The following is a 27,881-nucleotide window of genomic DNA, read 5'->3' as shown; positions in this document are numbered from 1 at the left end:
GACCATGCCTCAGGACTACCTGACATGACTCCTTGCTATCCCCAGTCCACCTAGCCGTGCTGCTGCTCCAGTTTCAACTGTTCTGCCTTGTTATTATTGGACATGCTGGTCATTTATGAACATTTGAACATCTTGGCCATGTTCTGTTAATCTCCACCCCGCACAGCCAGAAGAGGACTGGCCAGCCCACATAGCCTGGTTCCTCGCCTTTCTAGAGAGTTTTTCCTAGCCACCGTACTTCTACACCTGCATGGCTTACTGTTGGGGTTTTAGGCTGGGTTTCTGTACAGCACTTTGAGATATCAGCTGATGTACGAAGGGCTATATAAATAAATGTGATTTGACTCTAGCCGGGCAGAAATGTTACAAACTGACTCGTTGGAAAGGTGGCATCTTAAGACAGTGCCGTGTTGTAAGTCACAGAGCTTATCATTAAGGCCAATGTTTGTCTAGTTGAGATTGCATGGCTGTATACTTGATTTTATACAGCCTTCAGCAACGGGTGTGGCTGAAATAGCATAATCACCTTATTTGAAGGGGTGTGTAAATCACTTTTGTTTTGAGCCGACTTCACCCGGGAGGCAATCACCGCTAACCAGGTTCACCCGGGGCATTAATCGAATCCTCTCAAAAGAATAATGAAACCTCAACTGAGCAACATTTCCAGAGTTCCTTCTCAATTATCCCGGTTTGTCATCAGCCCTCACCTCCTAAAAACGCATTGGACGGAGCTTTGATCCATTGTGCTTGGAGGAGATGAGAGAGGAATCAAGGGCATGCCTTAAACTTAATAAGTTTTTCACCAGCTTTCATCTTTCCAGTCATTTTTAAATCGGTGATTACGTCAAGGGATGCACTAGCTGAATGTGGCCCAGGTCTGCATCCTTTCTCCTGAAGTGTACACTTATCTCCTTTATAAATTTGAAAGTAAATGACCAGTATAAGTGGGTGGAGAATCCTTCTAACCAAAGCCTACACCAAGGAGGAGAGTGCAGGTAAAGTACAACAGAGCTAGAGAAAGGTCATTTGTTTTCAGTTGTAACAAGGGAATGTTGTGTGCAACCTAAATACGAACATTAAATGATTCAGTAAATTTGAAATATTTTATGTTGGAACGCTACGTACACCTGTCACAACAGATTTTGATTTGCAGGGAAGACTGTCAGAAGCCTTTCATTACATGTCTTTCTGGTTTGCCGATAAACAAAATAAACAGTTGTTCAACAGCACAAGTTTAATGTAAGGACGGGCAGAAATAACTTTTGGCATTGACGCTAAGTGTTAAAGTAATCATACTACGACTTGCTATGACTGGTCGTGCAATGTTGAGGATATACCTAAAATTATAGGGCAAGTACTACTGTAATATTCTTACATAATAGTACCCATGGAATGTGCACAAGGGGAATTACTTAGTTATTTTGACATTGTAGCAATGGCACAAGGAATGTATCTGGAAGAAACCACTTTGTAGCTACCCGAGATGAGGGAGGTTTGGTCATGGAAGACATTGCTTACACTAAGGCAATCCATTTACTATGCAGGTCAGTAGAGACACTGCTTTTAGGTGGGGCCCCAATGTATTCTGAGGTAGGGGGTTAAGGTATTTTGGGGATGGGGGCCAGGGTGTGTTGGGGCAGGTGTGGTGGTATTGTGTCGAGGTTTAGCCCTGTGCGTTGGGGTTCCAGATGATGCGTCCGTCATCCCCCAGCCTCACGCCGCCCCCGGCCACCAGCTCCAGGGCGGCAGGGAAGGCCCGGTGCTCTGCCTCCCGGATGCGATCTGATAGACTCTCCTCAGTATCATTCATCAACACCGGCACTGCCTCCTGAGCAATGATGGCCCCGGCATCAACCTCTTCCTGTGGACAAAAGGAAATTGAGAAAGAAGGGAAATATTTAGGTCCTCTCCATAGACAACTCTGTGCCCAAAAGCCTGTTTTAGCAGGGAATCACCATTTTGAAGTAGTCAACTGGGTGGGATTTCCTATAGGTTAAGAAAGGAAGGAACACCTAATTCCATCCATCATGAGGGATCAGCCAATGAATTATACTTGTGATAAAACATTCCATAACTGCAGGTGTCAGTAAATCACCAACATTGGCTTTATACCCAGGTATGCACCCTTTCAGTAGTAGATGACCTCAAAACACCATAATGGGAAAGATACAAAAAGAAAAGATTTAGATGCACTATTGTAAAGTGGCTGTTCCACTGGATGTCATAAGGTGAATGCACCAATTTGTAAGTCGCTCTGGATAAGAGAGTCTGCTAAATGACTTAAATGTAAATAAGTCGTCTAAGTCTAGGGTCCTGTCCCGGAACAACCCCTAACCCTAGGCACGTGTGTATCTGAAAGGACTAGATAGGTGTAGGCAATGTGGCTATAATTCCACCTAATGTATCAGAGAAATCTGTTTGGAGCTTGTGCTTAGCCCTAGGGGTTTCTGGAAGCCTTTTCGATATCAAGATATGGATAACAAAACTAGATGTGGATCCATTTTTCAAATGTTCTGCAGTAGACCAGGAAACACAGGATAAGTTTGGCTTTAAGATCAGATCCGAGCTGATTTTATACCAACATCTGGTTATGGTTAGTATTGGTGAGCTGAGGCGGGATCTGTTCTGAGTAGAGTACTTACAGCCACAAAGTGGACGGTGCAGCCAGAGACCCGTGCCCCCGCCTGCAGAGCCTGCTTCTGGGCATTCACCCCCTTGAATGAGGGCAGCAGGGACGGATGGATGTTCAGCAGTTTTCCTACAACACACAAAATATATTATTCTCACATGTGCACACAAACATTTCAAAGAATTATTAATAGAATGAGAGCGTACCCAAATACGCTCCAGACCAGCTCCATCAAAAAAGTAAATCAAAATCGACTGCGATGAACATTTCAAAAAGCATTCCTTTCCCCATGTAACGTCAAGGGAGAGCAAGTGAAGTTAATGGACTTTTTCTATGCGATACATTGTCATCACAGAAAATGCACACAAACCTACTATTGATACACAAAGCTGGATGGTCCTACCGTTCCACTTCTTGACGAAGGACCCTGTGAGGATCCTCATGAAGCCGGCGAGACACACCACCTCCACATCAAATTCCTCCAGCACGCGGTCAATGGTGCCGTCAAACTCTGCCCGGCTACCGTACAGCTTATGGTCAACCACCCGTGTCTGAATGCCAGCCAGAGAGGCCCTTTTGAGGCCCAAGACCCCCGGCTGGTTGGAGATCACCACCACGATCTCTGCTGAGCTGGACGTTCTCTTGGTCTGCTCCATCAGCGCCTGCAGGTTGGTGCCTGACACACAATACACTTAAGGCAGTGCACACTGATATAGATTAAACTTAGCTATGGGGCACTAGTATCCACTTAACTGCAATTCTACACATATGTTGGCTCTACTTAGACAACTTTCACACTAACGAACCATCAAATTTGGGTGAACTATCCCTTTAACAATGGACTACAGCAGGAGTCTCCAACAGGTTGATCGCAAGCTACCAGTAGCTCGCTGCCCACCTATGAGTAGCTCGCCAAACGATTCTTAAAACAGATGCAATTTTCATGTGTTCCACTGCAAACGGTCATAAACAAGTATCAGACACCGCAAGCCCACAGCTACTATCTAATGAACACAACACTGACATTATCCCACCCCTGGTTAGCCACTATTGGCTTTGAAAAAGCCAAACCTAACACAGCATCTCCAAATTATTTACCAGCAATATTGCTCGTCGGTCTGTGTGGTGCACACGCTTGTTTATCGCTCCATGTGTAGCCTGATCACCGTCTTGTGGGTCGACAGAAATACTTTCCTTAATTAAAATGTTAACTGCAAAGTAGACTTACCTGATAGAAGTATATTTTGAGTAAGTATATCATTTGTATCTATCATTTGAAAACTGGCATGAGATGAGCAGCAGCAGTACAGAACCGTCGCTAAACTGGCACATTCCTCACTTGCTAGATGCACAATAGGAAAAAAATAATGAGCAATTAACTTTTTTTTTTTTAAACATCGAATTTAGTTGTTTCTCCATGAACAATTGTAATTTTAAGAGTGACTAATAAAAAAGTGAGAACATAATTTGGGAAAATAGTCAAATTTGGGGGAAATCTCAAGATTTTATAGGGCCCCTTTAGAGTTGTTTATAAAAAAATATTTTACAAGATCCCGAGGCCCAAATCTGTCTTTGTGATATGCAGAGCAGGTGAACGGATGATCTCTGCATGTGTGGTTCCCATCGTGAAGCATGGCGGTGGTGGGCGTGCTTTGCTGGTGACACTGTCAGTGATTTGTTTAGAATTCAAGGCACACTTAACCAGCATGGCTACCACAGCATTCTGCAGAGATACGTCATCACCATCTGGTTTGCGCTTAGTTTTTTGGTTACTACATGATTCCATATGTTATTTCATAGTTGACGTCTTTACTATTATTCTACAATGTAGAAAATAGTAAAAATAAAGACAAACCCTTGAATGAGTAGGTGTGTCCAAACTTTTGACTGGTACTGTGTCTATTTCACTGCTGTTATCAGGCAGTGAGCAGGCTATTCCTGAGTGGTGGGGAGGGCCGGTGGTGCGTGTGTGTAGAGCAGCGCATGTCATGATAACTTACCAGTTGTAGGTAGGTTATTCATACTGAACAAAAATATTAAAACGCAATATGTAAAGTGTTGGTCTCATTTTTCATGAGCTGAAATAAAAAGATCCTAGAAATATTTAATACGCACAAAAAGCGTATTTCTCTCAAATGTTGTGCACAAATGTGTTTACATCCCAGTTAGTGTGCATTTCTCTTCTGCCAAGATAATCCATCCACCTGATGAGGATTAAACAGCACGATCATTACACAGGTGCACCTTGTGCTAGGGACAAAAGTCCACTACTATAAAATGTGCAGTTGTGTCACACAATGCCACAGATGTCTCAAGATGTGGGAGCGTGCAGTTAGCATGCTGACTGAAGGAATGTCCAACAGATATTTTGCCAGACAATTTAATGTTCTATTTTCTCCGTCGTTTTAGAGAATTTGTCAATATATCTAACCAGCCTCACAACTGCAGACCACATGTATGGCGTTGTGTGGGCAAGCGGTTTTCCGATGTCAACATTGTGAACAGAATACCCCGTGGTGGTGGTTAGGTTATGATATGGGCACGTATAAGCTATGGACAACGAACACAATTGCATTTTATTGATAGCAATTTGAATGCAGAGATACCGTGACAAAGTCCTGAGGCCCATTGTCGTGCTATTCCCCCACCACCGCATGTTTCAGCATGATAATATACAGCCAATATAGCACGGCTAAGAGCTGTTCTTACGCGCGGCGTGCCCGAGTCAAGGGTATATTGGCCATATATCAAAAACCCCCGAGGTGCCTTATTGCTATTATATACTGGTTACCAACGTAATCAGAGCAGTTAAAATACATGTTGTGTCATACCCGTGGTATTCAGGGCTGTGTACAACAGGTATGACAAAAGAATAGCCCTTAGTTGTAATATATTGACCATATACCACACCTCCTTCCTCCTTATTGCTTAATCATAGCAGTCAAAACAAGTTAACTCGACATCCATTGATGGAAAATGATCTGGCGAGTTTAATAAGGGTGAATTATCTTTTCTATTGTGACATTAAGCTCACAATTATTATTTTGATGGAAAAACACATTTTGTTTCTCAGCCTTGGGAAAAAACACATTTTGTTTCTCAGCCTTGGGAAAAAACACATTTTGTTTCTCAGCCTTGGGAAAAAACACATTTTGTTTCTCAGCCTTGGGAAAAAACACATTTTGTTTCTCAGCCTTGGGAAAAAACACATTTTGTTTCTCAGCCTTGGGAAAAAACACATTTTGTTTCTCAGCCTTGGGAAAAAACACATTTTGTTTCTCAGCCTTGGGAAAAAACACATTTTGTTTCTCAGCCTTGGGAAAAAACACATTTTGTTTCTCAGCCTTGGGAAAAAACACATTTTGTTTCTCAGCCTTGGGAAAAAACACATTTTGTTTCTCAGCCTTGGGAAAAAACACATTTTGTTTCTCAGCCTTGGGAAAAAAACACATTTTGTTTCTCAGCCTTGGGAAAAAACACATTTTGTTTCTCAGCCTTGGGAAAAAACACATTTTGTTTCTCAGCCTTGGGAAAAAACACATTTTGTTTCTCAGCCTTGGGAAAAAACACATTTTGTTTCTTTTGGGAAAAAACACATTTTGTTTCTCAGCCTTGGGAAAAAACACATTTTGTTTCTCAGCCTTGGGAAAAAACATTTTGTTTCTCAGCCTTGGGAAAAAACACATTTTGTTTCTCAGCCTTGGGAAAAAACACATTTTGTTTCTCAGCCTTGGGAAAAAACACATTTTGTTTCTCAGCCTTGGGAAAAAACACATTTTGTTTCTCAGCCTTGGGAAAAAACACATTTTTTTTCTCAGCCTTGGGAAAAAACATTTTGTTTCTCAGCCTTTTTTGTTTCTCAGCCTTGGGAAAAAACACATTTTGTTTCTCAGTTTCTCAGCCTTGGGAAAAACACATTTTTTGTTTCTCAGCCTTGGGAAAAAACACATTTTGTTTCTCAGCCTTGGGAAAAAACATTTTGTTTCTCAGCCTTTTTTGTTTCTCAGCCTTGGGAAAAACACATTTTGTTTCTCAGCCTTGGGAAAAAACACATTTTGTTTCTCAGCCTTGGGAAAAAACACATTTTGTTTCTCAGCCTTGGGAAAAAACACATTTTTTGTTTCTCAGCCTTGGGAAAAAACACATTTTGTTTCTCAGCCTTGGGAAAAACACATTTTGTTTCTCAGCCTTTTTTGTTTCTCAGCCTTGGGAAAAACACATTTTGTTTCTCAGCCTTGGGAAAAACACATTTTGTTTCTCAGCCTTGGGAAAAAACACATTTTGTTTCTCAGCCTTGGGAAAAAACACATTTTGTTTCTCAGCCTTGGGAAAAACACATTTTGTTTCTCAGCCTTGGGAAAAACACATTTTGTTTCTCAGCCTTGGGAAAAACACATTTTGTTTCTCAGCCTTGGGAAAAACACATTTTGTTTCTCAGCCTTGGGAAAAACACATTTTGTTTCTCAGCCTTGGGAAAAACACATTTTGTTTCTCAGCCTTGGGAAAAACACATTTTGTTTCTCAGCCTTGGGAAAAACACATTTTGTTTCTCAGCCTTGGGAAAAACACATTTTGTTTCTCAGCCTTTCTCAGCCTTGGGAAAAACACATTTTGTTTCTCAGCCTTGGGAAAAACACATTTTGTTTCTCAGCCTTGGGAAAAACACATTTTGTTTCTCAGCCTTGGGAAAAACACATTTTGTTTCTCAGCCTTGGGAAAAACACATTTTGTTTCTCAGCCTTGGGAAAAACACATTTTGTTTCTCAGCCTTGGGAAAAACACATTTTGTTTCTCAGCCTTGGGAAAAACACATTTTGTTTCTCAGCCTTGGGAAAAACACATTTTGTTTCTCAGCCTTGGGAAAAACACATTTTGTTTCTCAGCCTTGGGAAAAACACATTTTGTTTCTCAGCCTTGGGAAAAACACATTTTGTTTCTCAGCCTTGGGAAAAACACATTTTGTTTCTCAGCCTTGGGAAAAACACATTTTGTTTCTCAGCCTTGGGAAAAACACATTTTGTTTCTCAGCCTTGGGAAAAACACATTTTGTTTCTCAGCCTTGGGAAAAACACATTTTGTTTCTCAGCCTTGGGAAAAACACATTTTGTTTCTCAGCCTTGGGAAAAACACATTTTGTTTCTCAGCCTTGGGAAAAACACATTTTGTTTCTCAGCCTTGGGAAAAACACATTTTGTTTCTCAGCCTTGAGAAAAACACATTTTGTTTCTCAGTTTCTCAGCCTTGGGAAAAACAGCCTTGGGAAAAACATTTTTGTTTCTCAGCCTTGGGAAAAACACATTTTGTTTCTCAGCCTTGGGAAAAAAACACATTTTGTTTCTCAGCCTTGGGAAAAACACATTTTGTTTCTCAGCCTTGGGAAAAACACATTTTGTTTCTCAGCCTTGGGAAAAACACATTTTGTTTCTCAGCCTTGAGAAAAACACATTTTGTTTCTCAGCCTTGAGAAAAACACATTTTGTTTCTCAGCCTTGAGAAAAACACATTTTGTTTCTCAGCCTTGAGAAAAACACATTTTGTTTCTCAGCCTTGGGCAAAACACATTTTGTTTCTCAGCCTTGGGCAAAACACATTTTGTTTCTTAGCCTTGGGCAAAACACATTTTGTTTCTTAGCCTTGGAAAAACACATTTTGTTTCTTAGCCTATGTTGTTACAAATTAAGCCGATATTCCTTCATAATTTGCTCGATAACGTTATGGAAAAATGGTTCATTGGATAAATGTGGCAATTTCTCTTGTTGCGATAAACTATTGGGCGGGGCTAGTTTTCAGGCCTTGTGGGTGGGTTGAGGGGTCATTGGGGCTAGAAATGTTTGCTTGACCTAGCAACCCATCAGTATATAGCTAATTCTGCTACTGAGATCTGATGAGAGCATGCACGCGCATCACTTGAACATGTTTGCTTGTAATAAAAAACCCTAATGTTATACACATCTGTTGACACATGGCAGTGTTTTCAATTTCAGAAAGTGACACACACCATACACAACACTAACCTGTGCCTGAGATGAGGACGCCCACCCTGGTCCTCTTGCGGGGGACGGTGCTACTGCTGTCCCCTTGAGATGCTCCGTTCTGCATGGGCCCCAGGTCTACTACACAGGGAGAGGGGCCTAAACGCAGGCTGTGCTTCAGGTTCCTGATCACCACCGGCTCGGCCCCTTCACACAAACAAAACTCAGTCAAATTACAAAGATGAATACCACCAAGCGCTGTGTGAGTTAACTGTGTGCACGCACGCGTTTGAACCCATCAACACAAAAATGACATTTAATGTGAACATCTGAAGAGCATTTCCTCATTAACAAGATTGATTCTATGCAACATACAGTTTGTTTCCTTATCGGCCTGGGAGTGTACAGAACCCATCATTCCTGTAGCATCGTTATGAGTTTTACTACGCATCCTTTAGCTCTCGTCTCTCACCAGGCTGCTTGTGGGCCAGAGAGCCCACGATCCACGCATCCTCGTGGGCTTGGAGCTTCCTCAGAACACTCTGGGCATCCGGAAAGGCCACCACCAGCACGGCCCCAAGGCCACAGTTGAAGGTGCGCCCCATCTCCTCCTCGCACAAGCCCCCCTCCTCCTGGAGCCATGAGAACACAGGAGGGATGATCCAACGGGAGGCGTCTGGGTGGGACAAAGCACACAGAGCAGCTCACGCACGCATTCAATATGAAGTAAATACCAACCGCAGTTTAGGGCTGACCCCAATTAGTCGACTGGTTGATTGTTTGGTCGTTAGGCTGTTGGTCGACCAAGATTACTTAAATCGAGCAGTAACAAACAAACAAACATATTTACAACCATCTCAGTGAACTAATCGATTGCGGGGGCCTAGACTAAAAGACAATTTATGCTTGAGCTGAAAGTGTGGTCGGAGGCTCAATTGCAATTACGGAGCCTCCAGAGGCATGCATTGGCCAATTTGAGCTCTGTACCGCATCGCCATGCACCTCACAAATTTTTGTAACAATGCTGAGGGCTCTGTATAGCTCCACATTGACATGATTGGTTGAAGGTAGGTGGGGGCGGTACTTCCTGTATAAATACAAGCTCAATTCCTTGACCACAACGCGAAACGCAAGAAGCAACTTCTGCTGAGGCCATATCACTGTAAATGCTGCATGGCCACAGTAAATGCTGCATGGCCAATGCAGATGTTAGATTGACCATGCACCCAGATGAACAACGCACTTTTCCCTCCAGAATGCGCTTTCCCCGTCCATGTTTTATGACTTCATTGTGTGAATTTGTTTGCCTATAGCAATTCCCCATGACATAAAATCACAAGTAAATTTACCGTTAATTCCTAATCTACAATCAGTAATTCATTTCAATGCGTTCCATATTAATATTCCAGTCTTCCTGTTATCATTGTCGGAGTGGACACATTGTTTGCAGAGTGCACAACCTATGCTACACTTGTGAGAAACAAGTTAAGGTTTATTTCATTCTATTTATGAGTTTTAGTCACCGTCTTTTATGTGGAGCACTCCTGTCAATGTTGAGTAAGGACGCGCACACAAAGGCTTACAGGCTACCTGGCCTGTGAGTAAATGTAGGCAAATAAATGTGCCGATTTGGGGATCTGCTAGTATTTCTGATTGGCTTAAAACGCACCACCACTAATGATCTGCGGAGCTTCTCAAAGTAATGTTTTCTTCACCTCAAAACAGCAAGCAAACAAAGTATTTTTACATCCTTTGAGAATTACAATAGTTCCTCAATGGATTTGAAAAATCTTTCCTGTGCTCTCTTTCGATAACCATGTCATGCACTGAACCAATGGAAACGTCATAAAATAGGCCTACCTAATTACTTCTTATTAGTGCTCGACTTGGACTGAAATAGGTATGATACTCATTTTGGGCACTGGTACTGTTTACATTTTAGGTGCAAGAGCTCCACAATGCTTTTGAGCTAATATTCTACAAGAGGAACTGGAGCTCAAGCAGTAGAATATTTGAGGTGTCGGTACTCCGCTCCAGTGAGCTCCTGTCCAAGTCAAGCGCTGCTTCTTATCCTTTGCACAAATAGCCTGCAGCTGTGTCTGTCCCGAGCTCACTGGCGCTGGAAACTGAGGCCCCAGAATATTATACAGCGTTTTAAGTTTGTGAGAGCAAGTTTCAGGCCAGGCCCAAGTTAATAGATGATACAATGTTTCAAGTTTGTTGCAGTCAGGTCATGTGTAACCAATGTGATTTATAGGATTTTTTTTTAACCCAGATATTTTCTACCTGCAGGCTGCAATGTTTATTTGTTGGCTTTATACATAGTTACATATTTGTACATAGTTGGCAATAGATATACATAGTTTTGTATCATTTACATAGAATTTTGATTAACCACATGACAATGACTGAGATAAGACGATGATATAAATTAAACTGTTTCGCAAAAATGTGCATATGAAAACCATAACTGGGGCACAGATAGGTAAAAATGGTAAGATAAATTGGCATTCCACATGAGAAAGGTTGCCGACTTCTCTTGTAGCCTATTACTGGCACTTCAGGAGAGTAATGGCAGAATCTGCAAAAGTCAGCAGGAGGGGAATAGTTGGTTCAGGTTATGGTTTTTTGCCTTCTGGTTATCTCGATCTCTGGCACTCGAGGCATTTGTCTTATTTTAAACTGTAAGCATCAGACAATCTCAATGCATATAGTTGATTTAATTAAAACAAATATGGTGTGTCTATATACGGAAAAATACATGTTAAAACGTTTTAACCAAATCGATTGGTCGAAAGAACAGACAATTTTCAGTCAACTAAGATTGTTTTTTTGTCGGAGACAGCCCTACCACAGTTAGTACAATTCAAAACAGCATCAGGTATCCGATATGGACAACTGTTTCATCCTCATATACATTGTTTACCACTACACTTTAAAAAGTAAACATGGGCAATAAGAAAAGTGTGTTTCTCTCACCCAGGTCAACGGACAGTTCCTGAGGCAGCACTCGGGGGATGTTCTCCAATAGGCCGCCCCCAGTGATGTGGGCATAGGCCTTGATGGCGCCGCTGCGCAAGATTGGCAGGAGCAGGCGGCTGTAGATCTTAGTAGGCGTCAGGAGAACCTCGCCTGTCAATTAACATGGGAAGACTTTAGACGGGGAAAGGGGACCTCTACGGGGAATTACTTTAATTATGATACATTGGATTCATAGAGCACTTTTCTAGGACCCAGATAAACTCTACAATAATACAATTGAACAGTACAAAAGAAGACCAATCGAGGCTGGGATAAGACCACTAACAGGCAGGAAGATAGTACAAGGTAAGACATCTTACGCAGATGAACCCTATTTAATGGAAAATATAAATGACCACAAAACTGTCCATTTACCTCCTTTCAAGAGAAAGTACAGAAGAAGAAAGATTGGGCAGACACACCCAGAGAAATTCTCCCTCAAAGAAACATGTGTAAGAGCTTGTATGATCTCATTAACCTACCCACGGTTTGTCCAGGTTTCCCGAAAGGTGCAGGGGAGCTGTAGGTGACTCCTGCCCTCTCCAGGACCTTCCGAACCAGGCTGAATCCATTGCTGTGCACCCCCGAGGAGGCCACCCCAATGAGTAGGTCCCCCTCGCAGATGTCCCCCAGCCTGGGTAGCAGGGCGCCCCTCTCCACCGCCCCAACACAGAACCCTGCCAGGTCGTACTCGCCGGGGCCGTACACGCCAGGCATCTCCGCAGTCTCCCCGCCTAGATGAACGAATGGAAAAATGCACAGTTGATCAAACACACATACATGCAGTTGCAAATGTGCGCGCACACACACAATGTAGAACCCAGAAATTGATGGCTGGCTCACGCCCAAAATACAGATGGTTTCCAGTGTAGCAACTAAAATCCTACTTTGTTATTTTCACTACACCCCCAGTATACAGCCAGCATCTCCACTTTCTTACCGCCTGAACACACAAAATAGTGCACGTGCACACACACACCCCCCCATCCTTCCATCTTAACGATGACGTCAGACTGCTCCCCCCTCACCCAGCAGAGCGCAGCCCGCCAACCCGCAGGCCTCGGCCACGCCCCTGATCACAGCAGAGGCCACGCCCACATCCAGACGGCCACAGGAGAAGTAGTCCAGGAAGAAGAGAGGCTCCGCCCCCTGGGCCAGCACGTCGTTGACACACATGGCCACCAGGTCCTGTCCCAGGGTGCTGTGCTGCTGGCATGCCTGGGCAATCTAGAGAAGGCAGAGGTGAAGTCATGAAGAGGTTGTAGGATCTTAATGTCTTTGTGATTCCTGGCATAAACTCTCCTTGCCTGCTTAATGGATAAAAAAAGAACGAAAAGCCTGTACCTGGAATATGATGCTCCCTAGCTTTATTCCAGCACCAAAACATGCAGTGTGGCTGGCTGCAATGTTTCATATACAGTTTCTGTTTTGAGAAGTTATGCATACCGTGAGCTTGGTCCCTACTCCGTCTGTCCCAGACACCAGGATGGGGTCGATGAAGCCTGCAGCTTTGAGATCAAAGAGCCCGGCGAAGCCCCCCAGCTCAGCGTTACACCCTGGTGCACAGGAGGGGAATAAAAGCAACTGTTTACACACACTCCCTGGTCTTTTACAACTGAAGAACACATCGGGGAAAAAATAATAATAATACACCAATTAAAAACATGTAAAAAAAAACAAAAAAACATCTGGTTGATGTAAAGGTAACTGGCAAAATAAAGGAAACACCAACATAAATTGTCTTAATAGGGTGCTGGGCCACCACGAGATGCCAGAACAGCTTCATTGCGCCTTGGCATAGATTCTACAAGTGTCTGAAACTGAGGGATTCAACACCATTCTTCCACAATAAATTCCATCATCGGTGTTTGTGGGTGTTCAATTGGGTTGAGATCTGATGACTGACATGCACACTTTAAACCCCCTATGTTCCTTTGAGACCCCTCTATCAAAGTCACAGATCCCATGGTAGGAAAATTTAAATGGTCAACCAGGCATTTTTATACATGACTATAAGCATGATGGGTTGTTGATTAACTCAGGAACAACATCTGTGTGGAAGCACCTGCTTTCAATATACTTTGTATCCATCATTTACTGTGTTTCCTTTATTTTGGCAGCTGTATGTCTTAAATAAGTATCTAAAATAATCAATCCATCAATCCGTTCACCCATAGGTAAACTCAGGAGGGAAAAAAAAGAAAGAAATGTCCTCTGTCAACTGCATAGATTTACAAAATCAAAAGTAACAGTATCTGGTGTGGCCACCAGCTGCATTAAGTACTGCAGTGCTTCTCATGGACAGCACCGGATTTGCTAGTTCTTGCTGTGAGATGTTACCCCACTCTTTCACCAAGGCACCTGCACGTTCCTGCGTTCCTGGACATTTCTGGGGGGGTCCAACAGGTCCTAGACGTGCTCAATGGGATTGAGATACAGGCTCTTCGCTGGCCATGGCAGAACACTGACATTCATGTCTTGTAGGAAATCAGCCATACTGCTCATTCTGTGCGTGGTGGCATTGTCATGCTGGAAGGTCATGTCAGGATGAGCCTGCAGGAAGGGTACCACATGAGGGAGGAGGATGTCTTCCTTAGTCCTCTTTGACCTTAATTGCCTACCGTCTGTAAGCAGTTAGTGTCTTAACGACTGTTCCACAGGTGCATGTTCATTAATTGTTTATGGTTCATTGAACAAGCATGGGAAACAGGGTTTAAACACTTTACAATGAAGCTCTGTGAAGTTAAGTATTTTACGAATTATCTTTGAAAAACAGGGTCCTGAAAAACGTATTTTTTTGCTACGTTTAGATTGTAGAAAACTAATTAAAGCTTCCTGTAGCAATGTGTTTGTAGTTCAAATCGAGAAAACTGTTCCAAATTCTGTTTTAGTAAAACTGTAGCGATGGCACTTACAATCAATCACTTTAATTATCGAACACCCAGATTTACATTTACATTTACATTTAAGTCATTTAGCAGACGCTCTTATCCAGAGCGACTTACAAATTGGTGCAGATAAAGTAGACAAGACAAATAACCTAATTTCTTTCCTCAGGTTCATTTCACAAGGGAAGGAAAATAATTGACCTTCTTGAAGCTTTGTAATTACTTGGATGAGGTGAAACCATGATAGGTTGACTGAGAGACTGCTTTAGTGCAGAGCATGTAATGAAATGCCCAATCCCAAACTGACCCCAAGCATCTTGTCCCTCTAAAAAGAGGCTAGGTAGAGGTTGCCATAATGCTTTTACCAGTGTTGCCCAGCCATTCTACTTATTTGTTCAATTCCAGTACCAGCACACCTGATTTAACTAATCAGAGGCTTGATGATTAGTTGACCTGAATTGGTCAGAAGGTGGAATTGGAACAGGCAGTGTACTCAGCGAGATTTGGGAAACGAATCATATATCCAATCTTACACCGATCATTACAAGTAGATCGGTATGAGTTTGGGAAAGCACTGCAGCTCTCCAGGCTGTCTAGCTAGTGGCTCAGCTGTAGCTGTTCTGATTAACAGCAATGAGAGGGGGTTGACGTCATTACCTGAGCGAGAGGTGGCCTTGGCAAATGGCTTGATCATGTCTACCAGTCGATTTCCCGCGGCGATGTCCACTCCGCTGTCCTTATAAGTTAGGCCTCTGCTGGGGGAGCGACACAGCAAGGGTCATTGAGAGGTCGTCTCACCATACCCTATCAGGCTAGAGCTATTTGCCCTCTACCAATGGCAGAGTGACGCAACAAGCTATTGTCGGTCTATGTCAAATCAGGTGGTCCATCAATTCAGCTTCTACCTCACATTAACTCATACGAATGTAAAAATAAAAAATAAAATAAAAACTGTCATGTATAAGAATGACTTTGGGTTGACTAACTACAAATGTTTCTCTTTCCGAAGTCCATCGACCCATTCTTAACAAGGGGTACAAAAGTCATGTGCTAGCTAGGCCAACCTACAATTTGATGCAGGTTACAAGGATAACGTCAGCCAAGGCGTACACCAATCCAACATAAATATCTAGGAACGTTCTTCAAATACGAAAACAAAAAGTCAGACTGGAATTCTACACGATAACAGTATACAGAATGAAATGAGACCAAACTATCTATTGGAATGTGAGAGTTTCTAGGCCAAATCTACATGTACAGTTGAATTCGGAAGTTCACATACACCTTAGTCAAATACATTTAAACGCAGTTTCACAATTCCTGACATTTAATCCCGTCTTAGGTCCGTTGTTTAACTTGGGTCAATTGTGTCGGGTAGCCTTCCACAAGATTCCCACAATAAGTTGGGTGAATTCTGGCCCATTACTCCTGACAGAGCTGGTGTAACCGAGTCAGGTTTGTAGGCCTCCTTGCTCGCATACGCTTTTTCAGTTCTGCCCACAATTTTCACAATTGAGGTCAAGGCTTTGTGATGGCCACTCCAATACCTTGACTTTGTTGTCCTTAAACCATTTTGACACACCTTTGGAAGTATGCTTGGTGTCATTGTCCATTTGGAAGACGCATTTGCGAACAAGCTTTAAATTCCTGACTGATGTCTTGAGATGTTGTTTCAATATATCCACAATTTTCCATCCTCATGATACCATCTATTTTGTTAAGTGCACCAGTCCCTCTTGCAGAAAAGCACCACCACAACATGATGCTGCTACCCCCGTGCTTCACGGTTGAGATGGTGTTCTTCGGTTTGCAAGTCTCCCCCTTTTTCCTCCCAACATAACGATGGTCATTTTGGCCAAACAGTTTTGTTTAATCAGACCAGTGGACATTTCTCCAAAAGGTACGATCTTTGTCCCCATGTGCAGCTACAAACCGCAGTCTGGCTTTTTTATTGCGGTTTTTGAGCAGTGGCTTCTTCCTTTCTGAACGGCCTTTCAGGTTGTCAATATAGGACTCGTTTAACTGTGGATATTGATACGTTTGTACCTATTTCCTCCAGCATTTTCACATGGTCCTTTGCCGTTGTTGTTTTCACTCCAAAGTACATTAATCTCTAGGAGACAGAATGCGTCTCCTTCCTGAGCGGTATGACGGCTGCGTGGTCCCATGGTGTTTATACTTGCGTACTATTGTTTGTACAGAGGAACGTGGTATCTTCAGGCGTTTGGAAATTGCTCCCAAGGATGAACCAGACTTGTGGAGGATCGACAATTTTTTCCCGAGGTCTTGGCTGATTTCTTTTGATTTTCCCATGATGTCAAGCAAAGAGGCACTGAGTTTGAATGTAGGTCTTGAAATACATCCACAGGTACACCTCAATTGACTCAAATAATGTCAATTAGCCTATCAGAAGCTTCTAGTCATGACATTATTCTGGATTTTTCCAAGCTTTTTAAAGACACAGCCAAGTTAGTGTATGTAAACTTCTGACCCACTGGAATTGTGATAGTGAATTATAAGTAAAATAATCTGTTTTTGTAAACAATTGTTGGAAAAATGACTTGTGTCATGCACGAAGTAGATGTCCTAACAGACTAGCCAAAACTAGTGTGTTAACAAGAAATTTGTGGAGTGGTTGAAAAATGAGTTTTAATGACTAACTTAAGTGTGTATGTAAACTTCCGACTTCAACTGTAAACATCAGACAGACAGAGGTAGACTTCGTCTAGGGTTAGCCAATACTCCCTCCTGTCAATATGTACTCAAACAAAATGTTGGGTTCTAACATTAAGATGGTCAAACTATTACAGTGAATTGAATGAGGAGTGTGTGTGTTCAGTGCATGTCCACCCACACACACCTGTGCTGGGTGAGGTGGGCGATGCCTCGGTGACCGATGTCACGTCGGTACACGGCTCCCGGGAACCCCACGGCAGCCACACCCCGATTGGCTGCGTGCAGGGCCATCTCCAGAGACGACCTAACAGCAGTGACAGTGAGGACACGCCCCCCGCTGGAGACAACACCCCCTTCCTTCAGCGACGTGCCGGCGTGGAACACCTGCACCCCCGTCTCCTCCACCTGAGACAGACCTGAGAGAGAGTAGAGTGATGGAGAGAATGAGAAAGATATGGAGGAAGACAGAGGGAGTGTGGATGAGAGGTAGAGAGAGGGGGGGGAAACACAGGAGATAAGAGTCCCTAATCTCCCTCTACTTTAAATCAGTTTTATGCAAATATTCTAAAATCTGCATAAATAAAACCATGCATTTTTCCACCAGAGTTACATTACCATAAAAAGCTGTGCATAATGACAGTGCACGTAAAAGTAACTTCTGCGGTCAAATTCCCAAGTACCAAATAGAAGTTAAATGGGTTTCCATTGCATTTTCAACTCAATTGATGGTTGTGTCACAATAAATGTGTATATCACGAATGGGCGCACACTGGTCTTGACACAGATACACAGATACAGTGCTGGTATAACCTACACAAGATTATTATGGACAAAAAGAAAAATCAACCACATTAATTTTGTCGAACAGCGGCCAAGAATCAATTATCATGTTAACAGAATAATATAATATTTATTGGAAAGGAGAATCAAGCTTATCAATGTGCACTTTCACCACCCTGTGAAGTTCATCACTTATTCCAACTTTTTCACTCAGGGGTCCGCCTTCCGGCATTATTGATATCTGGGCTAAAAAACACTGGACATTTCTGAAAAGTTATAAATCTCTCTAAGGTATGCAATGACTGACAAGAGGAACTGATGATGCACTACCCAATTTCCACCTTATGCATTCTAATACAACTTTCAAGAGCAAATTTAAAGCCGGACTGAGTTCCTTAAATTATATACAGTACCAGTCAAAAGTTGACACCTACTCATTCAGTTACTTTTTTATTTATTATTGTAGAATAATAGTGAAGACATCAAAACTATGAAATAACATACGGAATCATGTAGTAACCAAAAGAAAGTGTTCAATTAATATATTTTATATTTGAGAATCTTCAAAGTAACCACCCTTTGCCATGATGATAGCTTTGGACACTCCTGGCATTCTCTCAACCAGCTTCAAGAGGTAGTCACCTGGAATGCAATTCAATGAACAGGTATGCCGTAAAAAGTTAATTTGTGGGTTTTCTTTCTTTTTAATGCATTTGAGTCGATCAGTTGTGTTGTGACAAGGTAGGGGTGGAATACAGAAGATAGCTATTTGGTAAAAAAAACGAACAAGTGCATATTAACTGGCAAGAACAGCTCAAATAAGCAATTAGAAACTACAATTCATCATTACTTTAAGAAATGAAATTTAGTCAAACCGGAAAATTTGAAAGTTTCTTCAAGTGCAGTCGAAAAAACCATCAAGCTCTATGATCAGAGATGCAAACTGGTGAGGGCCCAAAAAGGTAACAGTTTGTTTTTTTGCATTGAAAAATACAACACAAATCCCTTCTAGGGGGAAATGCAGTTTAACTAATCAAACAACAAAGAATATGATCTGCCTGATCAGTCTGTGTGTAAAATAAAAAGTGGTTAATGTGAACCTAACTCACTGCTAAAAATTGTAAAGAAAGCAATCCAATGTTATTTGTTCCCTCGACTTCACTGCCAATGACACTCAAGTCTTGAGAGTAAAACACACTAATATTGAAGTTAGCCATGACAGCCTTTATAATAGAACACTTGTGACTACACACACACACCTAAATATTGCACTTGGGAACAATACATACTAAATTGAACGAAACAAACAGGCATTCTGTTTTATCTCTATTATAGTGCCCAGTATAGTAGACATCGATCAAGTGCACAAGGCTACATGATGAACGTTGTTTTTGCCCACCGAGTGAAGAATTAAATAACAACCCCACACACACACACACACACACACACACACACACACACACACACACACACACACACACACACACACACACACACACACACACACACACACACACACGTGTTACTGTCAAGTTCAACACAAAATATATTTGGGCTACACTGCACATTGTACACTTTCTGACTGTGGACATCTGCTCTACAATGTGCCAGCAGAGTATGATACACTTTGTTGGCATAATTGATCTCTTTCAGGCAGAAAGTACACCCGGCATACCCTTTATACCACTGTATTGAAAAAGTGAGAAAGAGGGAAAGTGTGGTGTTCCTCTCAACTCTATAGTGGCATCCAGCTTAACCTCTTTGGGATAGGGGGCAGTATTTTCACGTCTGCAGTATTTTCACATCTGGATGAAAAGCGTGCCCAAAGTAAACTGCCTGCTACTCAGGGCCAGAAGCTAGGATATGCATATACCATATATGGTAGATTTGGATAGAAAACACTGAAGTTTCTAAAACTGTTCAAATAATGTCTGAGTATAACAGAACTTATTTGGCAGGAGAATCCCCGAGGACCAACCATCCAGGAAGAAAATAATTTGAGGGGAAACTATTTCTATGGGAAACAAGATTTATGAGGCAACTTGTTGCAGTTCCTATGGCTTCCACTAGATGTCAACAGTCTTTAGAAATTGGTTGATGTTTTTCCTTTGAGAAATGAAGAGGTATGGCTGTACTTTCTAAGTGTCAAGCCAAGTGGACTCTTGTTTAGTGCGCGCGACCTGGAGCTCGCTCCACTTTGATTTTATCCGCTATTGAACACAGTATATTCCGTCTTAAATTGCATCGATTATTTACGTTTTAGGATACCTAAAGTTGGATTAGGAAAGTTGTTTGAAATGTTTGGACCAAGTTTACAGGTAATTTATTAGATAATTTGTAGTCATGTTGGGCGAGTTGGAACCGGTCTATTTCTGAATCAAACGCGGCAATTTTTTTTGACATTTTGGGGATATAAAGATGAAATTTATCGAACAAAATGACCATTTGTGATGTTTTTGGGACATATTGGAGTGCCAACAGAAGAAGATCTTCAAAGGTAACGTCTAGCAGTAACAGGTGTAAGCCGGGCTCGGCTCCAGCTATACTCGTTTAACAAGCAACGCCTCATTTCCACCTACGGTAATTCTCTCATTAACAACATACTGTAAAAGGAAAACATTAGTTCACAGATAGTAGTTTGTTAGCTAGTTAACATTTCACACAGATTGGCTGGGTCCAGTAAGCAACTAACGTGTTATATCTTGAAGAACGGCAAGGAGTCGTATAACGTTACAGTACCAGGACACCTACAGCACCCGATGTCACAGGAAGGCCAAAAAGATCAGCAAGGACATAAACCACCCGAGCCACTGCCTGTTCACCCCTCTATCATCCAGAAGGCAAGGTCAGTACAGGTGCATCAAAGCTGGGACCGAGAGACTGAAAAACAGCTTCCATCTCAAGGCCATCAGACTGTTAGCCAGCACTAGCACGTTAGAGCCTGCTGCCTATAGGAATAGACTAGAAATCTCTGTCCACTTTAAGGAATGGAACACTAGTCACTTTACTGTTTACATATCTGGCATTACTCATCTCATATGTATATACTGTTTCCTATACTATTCTACTGTATCTTAGTCAGTTTAGCTCTGACATCATTCGTCCATAGGTACACAACCGTTCAAAAGTTTGTGAAAAAGTTTTGTCCATTAAAATAACATGAAATTTATCAGAAATACAGTGTAGACATTGTTGATGATGTAAATGACTATTGTAGCTGGAAACGGCAGATTTGTTATGGAATATCTACATAGGCCCCATTATCAGCAACCATCGATCCTGTGTTCCAATGTCACGTTGTGTTAGCTAATCCAAGTTTATCATTTTAAAAGGCTAATTGATAATTAGAAAACCCTTTGGAATTATGTTAGCACAGCTGAAAACAGTTGTACTAATTAAAGAAACACTCAACTAGTCTAAAGGAGGACAGTTTTATTATCTGGAGCATCTGCATTTGTGGGTTCGATTACTGGCTCAAAATGGCCAGAAACAAAGAACTTTCTTCTGAAATTAAGGCTATTCCATGCGAGAAATTGCCAAGAAACTGAAGATCTCGTACAACGCTGTGTACTACTCCTTTCACAGAACAGTGCAAACTGTCCCTAACCAGAATAGAAAGAGGAGTGGGAGGCCCCAGTGCACAACTGAGCAAGAGGACAATTACATTACAGTGTACCGTTTGAGAAACGATTCCTCACAAGTCCTCAACCGGCACCTTCATTAAATAGTACCCGCAAAACACCAGTCTGAAAATCAACAGTGAAGAGGTGACTCTGGGATGCTGGCCTTCTAGGCAGAATTCCTCTGTCCAGTGTCTGTGTTCTTTTTCTTTCTTTTTATTGGCCAGTCTGAGATATGGCTTTTTCATTGCAACTGCCTAGAAGGCCAGCATCCCGGAGTCACCTCTTCACTGTTGAAAAATATCCCAACTTGTGTAGCGCATAGTTTTGCCAACATTTGGAAAGTTCACTGACAAATGTGCCGTTTCCATCAGGCCTGCTGTAACATTTTTTCATCCTACATGTACTTCACTCACATTAAAGGGTTGGAAGGAAAGCTGGTTAATGTTATGTAATTAGTTGATAGTCGAAACCGATGCTGAACGACCGACCGGACAGCAAATCTGTTCCAAACGGGAATATTCACTAGGATCAAACGGGAACCATTCGAAAGAAGAGGTAAACGGAATGAAGCGTGGAAGAATTTGTCCAATGGAAACGTATTTCCGGTGCAAAACACTTTGCAACAGTGGGATTAATGAATACACCCCAGTCAAGTAGCAATCGACAGAAGCGTACCTACCAGTGATTGCAACACCTTTCTTATAGGAGCCGGGGTAGCCAGGGCTGGCCATGACCACAGTAACTGCAGACCTGTCCTGGTGCCACTCAGGTGGACTGGATGCCAACTTCCCCTCCAGGGTGCTCTGGAGAACCTCATACAGGTCACTCTTCAGCAAGGGCATCAGCACCTGGAACAAGGTCACGTTTAATAGGAAGAAAATATTTCCATTTAGAGTGAAACGGGAGGTAATACTGGAATTTCCGTTTTCCCACTACAAAATGGTTAGGTACGGTTTGCCCAACTGAACATGATTCAGGCTAGATCGAAATTTTCCCAATAGGCACAGATTAAGGACCAATTCATACTGCATTTTTCTTAACTTTACCCATTAGTGCAGTACAAGTGCAAAACTTGACTTATCAGCTCCATGATGATAACATAGAGCAGTGACATATACCAATAACACATGCTCTCACACACAGTTTACCAACCTGACACTCTGGGTCGCCGAAGCGACAGTTAAACTCCAGGACCTTCAGCCCCTGCTTGGTCAACATCAGCCCAGCATACAGCACACCTGATAGAGGATGACAACATGTAAACGAGTGAGACAAAAGAGAGGGGCACTATTTTGCACCCCTTTCATTTCCACTCAATAACCAGTGTGCTGCCTGCAGTTCATTACTCACCCACATAGGGGGTTCCCTCCTCCTTCATGCCATCCACAGTCTTCTGGAGGACAGTCTCTCTGATCTGCTGCAAAAGCTCCTGAGACACCTGGAAACAAATGGATGTTTGATTGACAGACAGAAGACAAACAGATGGACAGACAATAGCATGTTGTGCACAGGGAGAGAGAGAGAGAGAGTCGTACACACTCAGAGCAATGTTAGACAATGGTCGTGGTTGTACCTGGGGGGTGGGGCAGTAGGCCCCCATGCCGCCCGTGTTGGGGCCCAGGTCCCCGTCCTGCAGGCGTTTGTGGTCCTGGGCCGGGGGCATGGGGGACACACTGCAGCCATCACTGAAACACAGACACTACACAGGGAAGGAGACAGAAAGAGCAAGTAGTTAGTAAATGCCAATAATGGAACTGCATATTGAATTGTCGTCAGGGTACATACAGGCCGACATTTTACACAACCAAATGGCAGTGAGCAAAAATAACCATAACATTTTAAATAGACATGGAAAGCACATAATCCAATGTATTCTTTGCATGGATCTGTGCTATTTTGCATGACGAAATGTTGACCACTGTGCATGTAAACGTGGGTATTTCACAAGAAAAAGGACCGGACACTCACAGACACTTCTTCTCCCTCCAGTAGTTCCTCCACCACCACAGTCTCCCCGGCAGAGCCAAATGTTTTGTCCTGCAACACACACACAAACCTTCTTTAAAATGGGAGCTGGATTTGTCAAGTCGTGCCGAATACAACTGGTGTACAACTGCCTGCTTACCAGACCTTCCCAACGATGCAGAGTTTAAAAATATAAAATAGTAACACAAGAGGAATAAAATAAAGTACACAAGAACAGAGCTATATAAAAAGGGAGTACCAGATCAATGTGCAGAGGTACGAGGTATTCCAGGTAGATATGTACATGAAGGCAGGTTAAAGTGACTAGGCATCAGGATAGGTAAGAGTAAAATACAGAACAGAGTATCAGCAGCAAATTATGAGTGTAAAAGTTTGTGTTGTCGGTATGCGTGTGCGCGTATGTAGTGTGTGAGATTGAGTGTGTATATATAGTCTAGTGAGTGTGCATAAGTGACACATCTCCCCCAAAAGAACAACATTCAAGGCCGAGCGACATTCTTATGAAAACTGCTGTACTGAGGCACACATACATACCAGGAAATGTAAAACTAACTTTGGGTCACTTTGAAACTATACCTTCATTATGTCCAGCACAGCCTGGCAGGCCTCCTCCTGGTCCTTGGCCACAATGACACCCTTCCCTGCAGCCAGGCCGCTGGCCTTCACCACCAGAGCAGGAAAACTAGCCCTGGGGTTAGGGGTTAAAGGTTAGAGAGCCACAGAGGCAGGGTCAATTATATTTCAGTTCAGGAGATGGATAGAAATTCATCTCACATATAACACATTGTTGAGATGACAGACTACCTGGACTTGTCCAATTAGAAACACTGTTTTCCATGAACATGACCCCATCTCCCCAACAACTTCACCCCCCCACCCCAGTACTGACGTGCGGATGTAGCTGCAGGCCTCCTGGGGGTCGGTGAAGGAGCACCAGTTGGCTGTGGGGATGCCGTGACGGTCCATAAAGGCCTTGGAGAAACTCTTACTGGCCTCCAGCTGGGCAGCCTTCGCCGAGGGGCCGAAACACGGGACCCCTGCCGCTTGCAAGTCATCTACCATGCCTTGGGGGGGGGGGGCAGAGAAGAATGATGTCTCCTGTGTCTCCTGAACCCTCCTGTCTCAGCCTCCAGTATTTATGCTGCAGTATTTTATGTGTCAGGGGCTAGGGTCATAGTTTGTTATATCTGGAGTACTTCTCCTGTCCTATTCGGTGTCCTGTGTGAATCTAAGTGTGCTTTCTCTAATTGTCTCCTTTCTCTCTCTCGGAGGACCTGAGCCCTAGGACCATGCCCCAGGACTACCTGACATGATGACTCCTTGCTGTCCCCAGTCCACCTGGCCGTGCTGCTGCTCCAGTTTCAACTGTTCTGCCTTATTATTATTCGACCATGCTGGTCATTTATGAACATTTGAACATCTTGGCCATGTTCTGTTATTATCTCCACCCGGCACAGCCAGAAGAGGACTGGCCACCCCACATAGCCTGGTTCCTCTCGAGGTTTCTTCCTTGGGAGTTTTTCCTATCCACCGTGCTTCTACACCTGCATTGCTTGCTGTTCGGGGTTTTAGGCTGGGTTTCTGTACAGCACTTTGAGATATCAGCTGATGTACGAAGGGCTATATAAATACATTTGATTTGATGACGGTCAACTTGGCATTTCCTTTGTACCTGTACTGTTTCAGAAGGCTGAATATGAAATGGGGAAGATAAGGATGTGTGCCACTCACCTGCTGCGAGAGGCACCTCGGGCCCTACCACCACCAGCCCCACGCTATGCTCCTTACAGAACTGAGCCAGGATGGAGTGATTACTCACAGACACCTCTGTGCAGAGGGGGGAGAAGAGTCGCACACACAAATTTCAGATGGAACGGAGTGGCTAAGAGCTTTTCTAGATCATACGATTCCTGGTAATGTCAGATGACCATAAAAGACCTCAAGACAGATCATGATATGAAACAACAGTTATGCGTGTCCTTCTCACCAGAGTTTGAGATCTTTCCACAGTTGGCGGTGCCAGCATTCCCTGGTGCCACCAGGACCTGCTGGATGTGTGGTGACTGTGCCAGCTTCCATGCCAAGGTGTGTTCCCGCCCACCACTGCCAATCACCAGCAACCGCACTGCCATGGCAACTGAATGACAGGTAGATGGAAAAAGCAATCACACAACGTACACACGTGATCAAATCACATCACCGAACCAGGATGGTGCTCAGTAAGACAACATCGGGGAACTTTCAGACATAAATATATTCTGAAGAACAGACATGCTTCTCTAACATGTAGAATAAAGAAACTTATCAGCTCTATACAACATATTTCTATCTGCACCCTTCTGATTTCAACCCAGGTTAGTCACTGGGCACTAACAGCGACAGTAAATTAAACAGCTTCTCAAATGACTAATTTATCATCCATAAAGGAAGCTATTTAATTGCATGTGAAAATTGACCTATGGTGCAGGGAAACTGCAAATGAGGACCTTACCCAAGGCCTCATCACCAGGCTGCTGTGAAGGATCGGTGACCTTTTGCTGGGGCCTAGCATTTAAAGCTCTGATTCATACATCACATTTGTTGGGACACTGCCACCCATAAAAATCTGTCTCCAATTAGTTGTCATTGTCCAAGAGCCCATTCTGTGTAGGGACCCATTAAAACGGTGTAATTTGCATTAAAAAAACACATTAATACTGTTTTGTGTTTAATATGCCTCAGAACAGAAAGAGGTAGATCAGGGATGGGCAATGGGGAACTATGTCGGGGTCTCAACTTACTGTTGCGAGTTAGAATAGACAAGGTGCAATACCCACATTTGGTTATGGATCAGCAGCTTTTTCTTCTTTACATCAGTCACTGATAGTCAATTAGACCACGTCAGCAACATTTTTGGGTTGCTGAATTAGAAGGCCGCTAAAAACTCTCGAATTAACGGCCAGTGGGCCCCCATTGATTTTGTTGGTCAGTCTCACTCAGATTTCATATAAAAACAAATATGCAACCATTCCTCTCCGCCGTCAACAGGGGAGCCGGTGGGTACCAGTATGCAGACCGTCGAGCAACTGTGCCCAGCTGCCAAACGGTATGAACGTTGCAGATAGAAATGTGTGAATAGAGCCAAGGTGCTTTCTTATTCTACATATCAGAGGCTGTTTGATCTACATTGCCCATTTCTATCTTAACGTTCAATTAGGGACCAGTTGCCAAATTAACGTCATAATTTACTTTTCATGGCAGGTTAGGAGAACTTAAGCAGCAGGCGTGGATAATTAACTTAGCAGGTTATGATAAGTAGGTGTTAAGGTTAGGAAGAGGGTTAGGGTTAGCTTAAATGAAATAAATAACATTTGTTTACGTTAAATTTCACAAAAGCTGGATCTTTTCTAGCCATGACCCCCTGGAATGGCCTATACGCCTACTGATACAATTCCCGAGGAGTATGTACATCAGCAAACTATCAAATATGAGCTTTCACAGAGATAATGTGTGTAGCATGACGCGCGTGGTTCCCAATTAGTCGACGAGCTCCCTTTGATTGGAAACACTCACTCATGTGACTCACGAGGCAATGGGGCTATGCATTTACAGAGGTTTGAGAACTTTTGAATAGATCATTTTTATACATTTTAGTAAATTATTGCCCGCAGCGCATCGCTTAAAAATAAAAAAAAATCAGCACAATTGATGCAATCAGTACTAAAAACACAGGGTGGACAAGGAACTTGTTACAAAGTTTGCTGACCAGTGATGGCAGAATGAGCCCACTGACAATTTAACATGTGGGTGGAATGGCTCCACAAGCTAAGTTAAACTACGTAGTCAGATAGCTACAACTGCAGCTAGTTAACTACAGCTTTTGAGTTTCGCCACACAATCGATTGCTAATTTCATTGACGTAGTGAAATATTTGCAGCCACATGCAAAAATACGAAAAATCACCCTCTTTCGCAATGAGCCGTGTTCTTGTAGTTTTACCGAGGTACTGAAGCCAACTCCCCCAGTTGATTCCAAATTGTAATTAGCATCACGATGGTAAAACTTCGACTCGGTGACCACACGCGCAACACTGCAAGTTCTCATAAAACAACTTAGATGAAGTCTATTAAAGCCAAACTCACATGTATCTTGTGTAGTGGCGAGTTAGTATTTTTTGATGACAGAGCCCACGTCCAGATGTACTTTCCTTGCCCACAGCTAGGGGAGACTACCCTGTGTGCACGCGGGCAGTAAGCACGCGGGGTATTGCAGCGTTAAATTACGAGTCGAAACTAGCAAACTCGTACATTTTCGACTTTAAACTGGT

The 27,881-nt window shown here is 42.9% G+C and overlaps 1 protein-coding gene across 4 annotated transcripts; it reads right to left on the bottom strand.

The window, feature by feature from the left end:
• Positions 1-1,219: 1,219 nt before the first annotated feature.
• gart (phosphoribosylglycinamide formyltransferase) lies at positions 1,220-27,881 on the bottom strand. Of its 4 annotated transcripts, none has more exons than XM_046319156.1 (21): positions 27,697-27,881; positions 25,563-25,712; positions 25,307-25,402; positions 24,465-24,639; positions 24,152-24,263; positions 23,558-23,626; positions 23,163-23,288; positions 22,940-23,027; positions 22,742-22,827; positions 22,269-22,437; positions 17,371-17,602; positions 15,168-15,265; positions 13,069-13,178; positions 12,651-12,849; positions 12,105-12,356; positions 11,581-11,733; positions 9,074-9,277; positions 8,644-8,808; positions 3,033-3,320; positions 2,643-2,758; positions 1,220-1,861 (listed from the first exon to the last, which is right to left on the bottom strand). In XM_046319156.1, the coding sequence occupies exons 2-21, from the start codon at positions 25,705-25,707 to the stop codon at positions 1,664-1,666; spliced, it is 3,081 nt and encodes a 1,026-aa protein (XP_046175112.1). In that variant the 5' UTR covers positions 25,708-25,712; positions 27,697-27,881; the 3' UTR covers positions 1,220-1,663. The 4 variants fall into 4 exon arrangements, with proteins under 4 accessions (XP_046175112.1, XP_046175113.1, XP_046175114.1 ...); XM_046319157.1 differs by having other exon boundaries at positions 15,168-15,262; positions 27,697-27,880; XM_046319158.1 differs by having other exon boundaries at positions 3,033-3,305; positions 27,697-27,878.

This window comes from Oncorhynchus gorbuscha, linkage group LG21, assembly GCF_021184085.1.
Source record: "Oncorhynchus gorbuscha isolate QuinsamMale2020 ecotype Even-year linkage group LG21, OgorEven_v1.0, whole genome shotgun sequence".
Classification (NCBI taxonomy): domain Eukaryota; kingdom Metazoa; phylum Chordata; class Actinopteri; order Salmoniformes; family Salmonidae; genus Oncorhynchus; species Oncorhynchus gorbuscha.
The sequence above is the reverse complement of the archived record's forward strand: the minus strand, read 5'-3'. Positions and strand labels throughout refer to the sequence as shown.